The sequence below is a fragment of the Mizuhopecten yessoensis genome, unplaced genomic scaffold (genome assembly GCF_002113885.1).
Source record: "Mizuhopecten yessoensis strain PY_sf001 unplaced genomic scaffold, ASM211388v2 scaffold2743, whole genome shotgun sequence".
Classification (NCBI taxonomy): Eukaryota; Metazoa; Mollusca; class Bivalvia; order Pectinida; family Pectinidae; genus Mizuhopecten; species Mizuhopecten yessoensis.
The window spans coordinates 2,924-15,031 of record NW_018404697.1 but is presented as its reverse complement, the minus strand read 5'-3'; the positions used below and the strand labels follow the sequence as shown (position 1 = coordinate 15,031).

At 36.7% G+C, this 12,108-nt stretch overlaps 1 protein-coding gene across 2 annotated transcripts in view; it reads right to left on the bottom strand.

The window, feature by feature from the left end:
- The window catches only part of LOC110446513 (hemicentin-2-like), a 33,464-nt gene extending 22,744 nt beyond the window's left edge, over positions 1–10,720 (bottom strand). Inside the window, exons 1-2 of one of the 2 annotated variants that reach the window (XM_021491697.1) lie at positions 10,445–10,720; positions 5,813–6,145 (exon numbers count right to left, since the gene is read on the bottom strand). In XM_021491697.1, coding sequence (XP_021347372.1) covers positions 5,813–6,145; positions 10,445–10,643 — 532 coding nt within the window. In that variant the 5' untranslated portion in view covers positions 10,644–10,720. The remainder of the gene's footprint in view (positions 1–5,812; positions 6,146–10,444) is intronic. The other variant, XM_021491698.1, reaches the window with a different exon arrangement.
- Between the last annotated feature and the right edge of the window lie 1,388 nt (positions 10,721–12,108).

The window sequence follows — 12,108 nt, the reverse complement described above, 5'->3', positions numbered from 1 at the left end:
CACAGCAGACTTAAAGTAGACGTTGAAGACCTTGGTGTGAGACCTGACGATCAATAGTTATATAAACACAATAACTACCACAATAAACTTACAGTAGACGTTGAAGACCTCGGTGTGGGATGCCCTAAAGCCCTGTACTGGATGAGTAGCTACACATGTACAGTTGGCCCCGTTATATAAAGGTGTCAGACGTATCCTCAGTACAGATACTGCCGTGTCTGCTGTGTTGGCTGGTGTAAAGGTAACGCTACGACCTGGACATGTCCATGTCAGACTGGCTTGTGGGTTACCTCCCCTTATACTACATCGGAGTTCAATGTTGTCACCATCATACACAGGATCACTGTTACCAGTCACTATGACTGGGTAAGTCGGTGGATCTAAAGACTATATATATGTGTGTATTAACATGTATTTAAAGAGCTACAAGCTGTATTTTTCATTGATGCAATTATCCGATGCTGATCAGTTGAAATATGTTTGAAGTAACTGGAAACGATTAGCTAAGCTGAACACTTCTGATGTTATACTGGCTTCGGGTGTTCTTATGAAGAAACCTTTTATTTTTCATAAACGTCGTTTCAATATTAAATACTTTTTTTAAACGATATTTCTGTAGTGACCATCGGATCACAACATTACTCTTAAATTACATGTCGATTGTTTATGATATTTCTATAATTGTGAGACTTAATGCTTTATATTGTTTATACAACTTCTCTACCGATCTTTTTATTTTACTATATGACCATTGCAATCTCATTTTGTGAGAAAACATTCTACTTTTTGCCCACTATTACATAGCACAACTCTGATAGTGATTCGTTCTGGCCGCAAACGAACGTCTTAAATCACCGATCCTACGTATACGTTTGATGTCCACAGCATTCATCGTTACTTATTCTATCTTAAGATGGATACACGCAGTGTTAATTGTGAAGACAACCATTTCAAATTGTATTGTGTGAAGTTGTGAATATATTTTAAAAAATATCACTTTGATGTGCCACTAGTAAAACATAAGATATTGCTAAGTATATTAAAAAAAACAGAAAAATGAACGTAACACACATACAGAAATAATAGGTCACAATAGAAAAGAGTGAATCTCCTCTTGGATGATTGGGACACCTAGAACCATCTTTGTGAATTCGGGATCTTTGCTCTATGTTTGAATGCGTTGATTTATCAGTATCTACGAGTGTTTTTCTTTCCAATTTCGTTATCTGCGCAATACTTAATAAAACATTTGAAGATATTTGTTTGTGTACGACTAATTTGACATTGTTAATATAGTTAAATATGTGTACCAAAACTGAATTTACTGACGGTATGATTCAATGGTATATGGATACCTAAACAAAGGGGTGTGTTACATGGCGGGGCATGATCGATTTTATGATGAAATGGATTAGCATGAAATTCATATTCAAACAATTATTTCTTAAAAAAAGCAAAGGGCCTGTTTCGAGTAATGTTAATTCTCCATAGGAGCCTGCCCCCGTATAATTTCTTATCTAGCTCAACTACTGTTTTTTTTCTTTTCCGAAGAATAATTTTACACCTTTCCGACACCCAGATTTCATAATTTCAGTGAAAATGTATTTTTATAAAGTTGTCAATTTCAGCATCAAAGACATAAGTTCGTAAATAAAAGAAGGTTATCTCGAAATTGTAATTCGCAACATAGTATAAATTTCTTTTGATAAATATTTCCAAAACATCGTGTTTATTCATAAAACATAAAAAAAANAGGACCGTTTGACAACACCGAATGGTTTAGCTCAGAGAGTCAAGACAGATCCGGATCTATCTAGACGGGCAAGGTCCGAGTTTGTCAAGATGGATGCATCTTCCGTACTGTTTCCCCGTCTCGATCTTGATTACTTGAGAACCATTACGTGTGGAACGTATCAGATATCTCTGGCTCCTGGTTACATCGCCGAACATTTAAGTGATGACGGAGACTATGAGGTGTGGCTTTACCAGCACTCCCCAGACCTTCTCCGATGTCAAATACATTCTCGACACAAAAGCCAAACGAAATATAACGTTTGGATACGGTTCACCGTTTCACCCGATGTTGAGGCCCCAATAAAGGACTACTACTGCCAGTGCCCAGTTGGAGAGAGAACGATGGGAATGTGTGCGCACATCTCCAGTATCTTGTACTACCTTGGGTATTACAGGACGCTGGAAAACCCTCGACCATTACAACCACAGGTAAAGAAATTCCGACAAAACTTGAAATAGTTTTCCATGCGGCAACGGAGTGCATATGTCGAAAGTATGTTTGGGGCTCGATATGAAAGATCCCCGTTACCATGTGACTAACCAAACTTATAAATATAGGTATTATACAATCGCCCGTAGCTATGAACACTCCCGTAAATGCGAAAACCAACCAAAATCATAAGGAACACGTTTTGTTTGTTGTTCTGTCTATTTGTCAGCCAATGTCTTCAACCACGGGGACTTGTGAAGTAGCCATCTTGGATTTTTTTTATGAAAAAGTGTTTCTCTCACTTTTTTTCATATCTGTGTACATATTCTCAACATACCGAGCAAATACTCTCGTTTTTTTGTTAATTATCTAAAGAAAGTCGAAAATCGGCAATTCAACCATAGGCTAATTCAACCCAACATTTGAAAATGTTCCACCACTTACATTTTGATGATTTTTCCTCTCATCAATAGCATATTACGTACTGTTTAATAGGATAAAAATTGGTTTGCATCCAACGCCCATAAAAGGGTGTATTCTCTAAAAAACACAGTTTTTGTGTCTAAAATGTTATCATCGAAAATGGCATTTTTGAGATTGTTTCTTCCATAAAACAGCCAAATGGCGCGATGGAAACATGATTTTTTGTCACAATCATGCCATGAATGTATTCTTTACGGTGACCATCATTTGATTAGATTTTCATTAATATTTTACATAACATGCACATTTTATCAACACTTAGACAGCTTCTGAAAGGTACAACTTTGAGGAGCCATAAAAAACAAACCAAGTGACCTAAATCTTTATACTTTATAGATTTGTGACCACAACGGCATGGGCAATGCACCACCAACAGGAAATTTGAATCAGAGAAGGGGCCGTTTTGGAAACCGGCCCTTTGCAACTTCACTGCTCTCTACACTGATTGTTAGGACGTCCATGACAAACGTGCATTTTAGTTCTTCTAGTTCTAGTTCCTCTTATAAATGACATTTAAAAAAAAACTTTCTGATGGTGTATAGCAACTGACCATATGTGATCACATTTCAAATTATATCTTTACTCATTATTGGTAATAATATAAGTACGTTTTTCTTTTTTCTTTTTTTGAGTGACAGGATAAGTATGATGAAAGTTCCGTTTCATTAACTGTTTACATTGAAAACTATCTTTCTGTATTTGTCTTTCTTGCATGTACATTATGTATAGACGATTCACTGGATATTTGTTGGGACTTTTTTTCTGTATTCTCCTTAGGACGACCACTGATACACGACCATAAATGCGGTATTGCACAATAGTTGTTAAAACAACTTTGTCTCAACTTAGGTATGGAAAAAAATCCAAAAGAAAAGTAAGAGTTTTAATAAATTAAAACGTGGGCTAATGTAGGGGCAAGTAAGCGAGAAATTAAAGAGGACTGTTGCAGTGCTTCATTAAAAAAGTGCATCCTTTAGTTTCAAAAGATTTTAGTATTGTTCGTTATATACTCCATCACCCTCATCAGACAAATGACCAGTGGAGCGTATGCACACAGAGGTACATATTTAAAAAATGGCAACATAAAGTCGACTTTAATTCGGCTATGCTATAAGCGTCTGTAAACGTAAGCGATATATATGCATACATGACGAATCAAATCGATAAATCGACCTTGACATACTTTGTTGAATGCCTAGTCATACATGTACGAGCCTCTTTGGCCCCCTAACCTCGATTCAGGACTGGACCGGTGGAATGCACAAAACATATTGTGACACTAAAGCCAACCAAATTTGGAGAAGATAACAGTGGTCGTCCCGAGGAGAAAATAAATTCGGAAAATGGGCATATAACGTGGATCATTTGTGCACAATTTTCGATTTCTCGATGTGAGGACGTGACACTACATGGATTCGACATAGATTTACAAGGCGGGTGTCATCGATGCAGCAGAGGACTCCTACCTTCTGGTCATTTCTCCAAGGCACCATGTAAATACCTCCTTTGTTCATATTTTGTAATATTTATTGTAAGTTCGAATTTTGTTGAAACTTCGGTATTCTTTTGTTTCTTTCATTCTTTTCACAGGGAAGTATAACAACTGGACCTTTCAAATTTCTTAAAATTAATTGAACCGATCGAAAACAAACTGATATTTTAAATATGTTTGCTGTCACTTCAGCCTCTGATCAGCTGACACAAATCTATTTTTTGTTTTCTCCAAAATGGCTGCATAGACGGACTCAAAGTTAATGTTTCTCGGAATTTATGTATGCAAAGTGTGGATTTTTTGAATGGATTATCTTCCTTGTTCGTCAATCTCCTAAGAATAGCTACACTGACATAACAATGCAAATATATCAAATTAAAAAAAAATATGTTACTCCCTTACATTACCATTCATTCATTCGTCATGCATTCAATAATAATCAACTGCAGAATATGGCCATATTACCTATCACTTATCTCCAGTTATGGTTTCTAAGTAATTATATATATTTACATATCCAATAAGGACTGTATTTTACACTTTGCAAACATTTTGTATCAAGGCCAACTTAAACTACAGTTAAACTCTGTCTGTTATATATAAGCATTGTTTAGAAGTGACAGAAAAGAGGTTAGAGTAGGTCCAAGAGGTATAGAAGGGAAAGTGAGACTAGAAGTACGATTGGAAGAGAACAAAAAAAAGTGAGACTAGAAGTAAGATTGAAGGAGAAAAATAGTGAGGAGAAGCAGAGACGCTGTTTAGATGTGTCGGAATGTTCAATGTGTTTCACCATATGTTTTCAAAAGTAAAAGTTTATGTAAGTATATTCTATAGATATGTGTATACATTTTGACAAAGACAGGGTTTGAGCAATATCAAGTAATCTTTCTAAATATTTTCCCATTCAGTATTACATTTCAATGAAAATAAGTCGCCTTTACCAACAGCAATATGTCTCTGAGTATAATCTGTGTCCTTAATACGATTCTTAAGTTCTTATGGTGGAATATACTGCTATAAATTATTTCGTAAATAATCCAATAGACTTCATTTCATGTACTGCTGAACTGTATATGCTTCATATATATTTCCTCTGTGGAAATGTACTTTGTTAAGAATATTTTTTCCAAGCAAGATGATCTACCAATTTAAAGATGACTGGAAAGCTAAGTCACTTGACACTTAACGTGACCTCTCCTAACCACAGAATTCTGGTATATTCTAAGTGAGTTTGAAGATCAATACCTACTTATAAATATTGACCAGGCGAGTAAAATTTCGCATAATTTGACTTATAGGTAGTAAATTGAACTTAAGATATATCCGATTGGAGTATTACATAGCTTCTTAATGATGCATAAAGCAACCTACCAATACGTTATAACATTTAATTGAATGTATCGGTAATTATATGGGACTTTTTACGAGTAGGAGAAACAGAATACAGGCCAGTGAACAAATCGAGTAAGACATATTTAAGCTACACATCCATTTTGTTGAATATACAATTATCCTTGCATCTGACATTAAGGGAATTCTTGCCCGACTTTTGTCCAACATTTTTCATACGAATATACAAGTTAGAACTAATAAAAATTGAAAATTATACTTACATCTGATATTGAGAGCTACATCACCCGACCGTAGAGTTGTAGCTGTACTCCCTGTCCATCCACCGTCTGATAGACAGTACACCGTCCGTCCGTTGTCCTCCTTGGAGGGTACATAGGACAGAACACTGGTGGTTGTCTGGGCGGAGTTCTGATTATCATGTGATACACTGATGTTGGCGGTGATCTGCTGTGGCTGACCAATGACCACTCGGTACCACGTGACACTGGCCGTAGGACGACTGTGTGGCTGTGTGGTACAGGTCAGTGTGGTGCTGGTACCTACACCTACAGTCACAGTGGTGGAGGGGGTGATGGTCACTGATGTCACAGGTACTGTAATATATGCATATACTGTTAATGATACACCAGTGTGGTACCTACAGTCACAGTGGTGGAGGGGGTGATGGTCACTGATGTCACAGAAACTGCTAAATAGATTAATATTTAGCATAATCTATGCTCGTGACGGTTTTTATAATTTATATTTATATGTTTAGGCATCGTTTTTTTTCATATTTATTTTAGTAGGTTGGTTTATTAATTTGATCCAGTTGTAGTAAACATTTTTGAAGTGTTTGAATTAAACAACTACGTGTACATACCTAAAATTGCTGGTTTAAATGTTTTGAGGATCTGTGGTTGGCGGTTTTGGGACAACCTCACTAAGGCTAGCTGACATGTACTGTTTATATTGTGTGATAGTTGCTCCTGTGGTTGTAAGATTAAAAACCACTCTGTTTATTTTTTTTAACTCTTTCCGTACCGTTGTCGTACACACACAACACTTATATGTGCTTCCTGGTCCCCGTTGTCGTGTACTGACGACACAAGTGTATGCCGTCTCGTCCCCGTTATCGTGTATACACGACAAGAGACGTTGGTGTTACCTGTCTATTGTTTAACTGGTTATAGCACACGGCATTCGCGTAATCCAATTAATTGTCTCTAAAATCAGCACCTATTAGTTGGAAATAACTGTATATAGGTGCAGAGTACACATCATGTGACCTTTGTCTTCGAATTTTCCGCAATATGTTTACATTTGGTGGTCTCCAATATAAACGATATGACGGCGACTTAACTCGGTACGAACACTCGTAAATTCATCACCAATAATTTATTGAGACTTATGAGAAGTAAATATGAATATTTTAATATATGCCTCGATACAAGCTACTTGTATTTAGAAAAAAAACTTATCGTTTCCGTAACCAAAGTCAATCCCAATTGGGAACCTACACTACAACGCTGTTTTAATTACAAGGAATCGTATCGTTCGTTGTCGGACAAATGTCGACTTCTCAGTGATAATCGGCTACCAGTTAGTCGACAAAATGCTTTAAATATGAAGATATGTATGTCTTTAAACAATAACATGAAACAGTAACAACATTTGTTAACGGTTACCTATTCATTTCTTGAAGTTGTTACACCTCGTCTTAAAAGTACATTAATAATCCGTCATTTTGTTATATGTGTAGGGCGAGTCTAGTAAGGATATTCGATAAGGAATCCGGACCGGAGTTGCGGTACGGAATAGGAGAAACAAAATGTACCATCGCCAGTTTTTATCGTCCACACATGGTAAGCACACCGTATTATATGGTTCATAGTATGTGTAATTGACCTGGGATGTAAACAATACTGCACATGAATGTAACGCTAACGAACACACATCGATTTCACGTAGATATGAACAACCATAATATACAAATTGTATACAGTTTTCCATTTCAGGTAATGACGAATACGCTGTCAGCTGCCACTTTTCTGTTCAGCATTCGTCATACCTGATTTACATTGAAATTCTTGTCGTCACATCAATATACCTACAGTGTGTACATATACCCTTAAGGTACACACAACCTGTGCATCAACAGGAAGTAGGGTGCTGAACCTTAACAACAAAATCGACACAGTCCAATCACCGCAATGCCCTTCATTTGTCCTGCTCACACTATACCGCCTCTTCAATAATAAATAGTCCATCGCATACACTTGCAATTGCCTACTACGTCACTGAAGTTGTCCCACTACTCATTCCCTAGGCGGCGTATAGAAACATGACATGGACAATCTAGACACACCATCCCGCATAATAATCATAATAATAAATAATGATAATTCGAGGTTCTTTTATACCGCTTCATCACAACTTAGTTCGTATGTCGTTTCAAAGCGGTTCATAAATTAGTATCCATGGTTATAGGGCCTTTGCAACCAGCAACTAACTTTCTTTACTATCACTGGGACCACATTCGTTGCAAATCTAATCCAAATGTCATACAATTCATAAGCCAATTATTACTAGCCATACAACTAGTTTATAAGAAAGTTCCAACAGTATTTAGATTTGGCAAGCTGAGCATGTCGTACAATTCCAAGCAGGAGGTATTATTTCGCCTGAAATCTGTTTGATGCAAATCGAATCAGATAATTTTTAATTACACAGTTTATGTACATGGCGAGTCAGGACAGTATATTTTGTTTTAGTTTCACACATCGCACCAGACAATTCCTGCCCGGATATGTGTAGAACACGCGGCCCATGTAAAATTGGCCAAACAGTCTATTCACAAAGAAGTGAACGGCGCCTAACAAGGGCGCACTCGATCAGTGGGAAACGTTGTCATTTCCTGAGAGCCCGACACTGCTCACAACCTCTCGCATGGTACCATTGATTTATATAATACATTTTTGGATCCTTTGCATTTGCCTTAGAAAGAAAACATATATTATCTTCCATGATGTCTGCTTTTCAGTTCATGAATATAAAATAATTTCGGTGGCAAGATAAGTTCTACGGATAATCACATTAAGCTGCGCCGAATCTGAGACACAAGCAGGTCACAATTTTCGATATACCTGAAAGGGACCACTGCTTTCCAAATTCGGTTCAAGACTGTGAATATGATTCTATACATTCGATGACTCGATTGTATGACTAATCGAAGCACTGTTTTTGCACATAACGGAATAAAACTGTTTCAGCAGCCCCACACAGTAACAAGTTTGTCACTAGCCTTTTGCGAAGGTAGTCCTAGAATTTCAGAAGGGACCTGCAGCTTTTTTTAATCAGCGCCACGATGGGGATTGTTCCGGAAGTCTACCAATTGGTTCATCCGCTGGTTCTGTTTCGACAACACATGGTTTTACTTCCTTAAAAACTCTCGATAGTTCCAGGCACGTTGGAAGCTCTGAATATTCTGACTCGTGTTTTACAATAATTCTGGCCCTGTTTCCATCTTTGCTTGGTGACCATTTCAGACAAATTTAATCCTCGAGAAGCATTATCAGCAAGATTCACTTGCTTTCCATATATCTCCTACAGGAGAAGACCCATCGTGTATATGTGGAAATGCCGTTTCTTGGTTTTGATGTATTGCACGATTTTACTATCTGTCCTAAACAAGTTTTTGTCTACAGAAAAAAATCAGTTCATCATTCAGGATAATATTCACCCGTACCACGGACACAGCCAAAGATTTTCCAGAAGAATAAACAGTGAATATATTGACTGACTTCACAGCTTGAATGTACGAACCGTTCCATGCGTACTTCTTTAGACAAACAAATGATAAAGCTCTAATTTAACTCCAGAGTCGAAATTATCCGGTGTGAGACAACGATCTCTCTCAAAAACTCAGCCATTTCACCAATATTGTTTGCTTTCGTCATCCAAGTATTTCTTTGTTCATCTTACACTCTGACTGAAAATTCTGTTTATATTGAAGAACGAATGGACACACGAATTGAAAAAGGATTATATACTAAGTGTGTGAAACTCAAAACGATTTGCCTCGTGCATTTTGTATCCAACTCTTTGATTTGATCTTGATTCCAAATGTGTCAAAGTTAATGTTCCAGTGAACACCAAGTTGAGAGCTTCCTAATAACGTGAGATCTCTCTTTGTAAGCAAACACCATAACGCGTGCTAGTTTCATTCACGCTAGATGATAATTCATCACCAAAAAAAGCCGCGCAAATCCAAACAGAGTGTGGCAAAAATCGTTTGATTCTGGCTTGGTTGGATCAGTGCAGTGTTACAGAGGATATTTCTGAAAAATTGTATGAGTGTTTAAATTATTTTCATAGATTATTTCAACCGATGAATTTGTACGATTTTGCAGACCTTTGGTTTTTTTTTGTGTTGTAATAAAAGTATTTTAAAAAGATGTTGTCGGTTTTTTTTACACATTTACAATTACATTGTCAAGTCTCACAATGCCCTGCGATATTTCAGCAACCGTCATGTTTGTTTACATCGGATATTGAGTTCCTGTCTGTGTTGTATTAATATGCTAAGTATTGTGTCTCGTGGTACATGGCATTTAAAGTCCCATCAATGACACAACTTACACAACTTTCAAATAGGTTATCTAGTGACAATGCTATACAAATGTTAACACATCAAAATAAATATGAACAGTTATAATGTAAAAAAGCCATATGTTAATGTTTCACAGGAAAAGTATAGACATTGTACCTTTTCCCCAAGTAATCACCATACGTAAATGACATTGACGTAGCTCACCAACATGTATACTCAACAAGTAAATGCACAGTTCAAACATGCTCTACCCAATTTATTTTCAAATCTGTGTATTCTGTCATAAACATTATACACTCACCTATAACGTCAACTGTGGTCGTGTCTGTCTGTTGTGGTATTCTATTGTCATAAGTGTTATTTCTCCCCACACACGTCCATCTGTCCCCGTGACTGTAACTGTTGGCGGGAATCTGTATCCCTAGTGTCCTCGTGTCTCTGTTACAGGTAAGTGTGTAGGGTGGTGTTGGGTTACATATTGTCCCATAGTTTATATGCATTGTACCTATTCTACCTCCACTATCATTTAGTTGATAGTTAACAGCAGCATTCTGTCCTGTGTAGTCAGCTGACCATTGACACGTGATACTGAGGGTCTGACCGGACACGAGCTGGACTGAAGGACTTGGACTGACCACCACAGATAATCCAGTTGCACCTGTACAGATGAGAAAAGCGATGATCAAAAGTTTGTTATGCTTTTACTATGTTTAGTGAATATAATACGGCACGAGTAGAGGGTTAATAGTTAGTTTGGTCCGTGTGTATATTGAGTATATAAATATATAGTCATTGTTGACATTAATAGAGATAACAGTTATTGTAAGTTTGTTGTACAGAGATTGGTTGCATGTTCTCTCTACCACAATTGAACATGTCTTGGCTTACGGCTGTTTAAGTTTATATGTCATATTCTAATTGTACTGGACGTTAATACTTTTAAATAAAGTATCAAAATTAAAGGTTGACGAACCTATACTCAGCGTTACTGTAGTATGTGAACAATACATGTAACTGATCGGTATACGTATGTCTCTCATCAGTTTAAGTACGTACATGTATTCATACATAAATTCAAGCAAGCATATGTTGGCTTACGTTAAAATCTATTATCAAAAGCATATCTCAGATTTGTAATATTGTCAATCTTTCTAGTAAGTAATGTTTTCTATTAAATAACCTGATCAGAGCTACGTTCACAGGTTAAACATCACTTTACTTTTTAGTGTGAACTGTGAACAATCACATGCTATGCATAATTCATTATATAGATATTAATTTGCATTCTTGATGTTAGTTTTCTACATGAATATATCAACTGTAAACAATTGCCATTATACCATGAACACACTGTGAATACAACGATGGTCATGCAACCAGTCAGCTAATTCCACACACAATGACCACGCAATTCATATAACTACGCATTGTACCGTTTCTGATGTTTCATCTAGTCTGGCACTGATTTTATCTTGAGTGGAAGGGGATCTTTCTTTTACTGAACTTCTCTATCTTTTTTTTTTTTTCATAAGAGGGATTCTGACCTCATTGACCCCGTTATTTATCCGCCTAATGCGTGTTTTACATTATACCGCTAAATTTGAGGTGACGAGTATGACATCATCAGAGTTGTGACATCATCTTTGTAATGGCTGACGTTTACCAGCCATGGATACGAGTTATTCCAACATAACCTATTGATCATGAATAATCCGAAAAATATGTCAGGAAGAGATGCTTCATCTATTGGGTATTTCTGTCTTCTGTTTTCGTTGGAGCTGATTATACACAAAAGTACCTTGCTTGCCCAGGCGTTTTGAAAGGTTTCATGGGAAAACAAAGTATGAGAGTTGTTTAAAATTTTCCAACATGTATATGCATGCCTGCATTATGTTGTCAAACAATTATTTTTAAGTCAGAACTAAATAACCAATGCATTCGTCTGTAACAGTCCCGTCCTGTAAA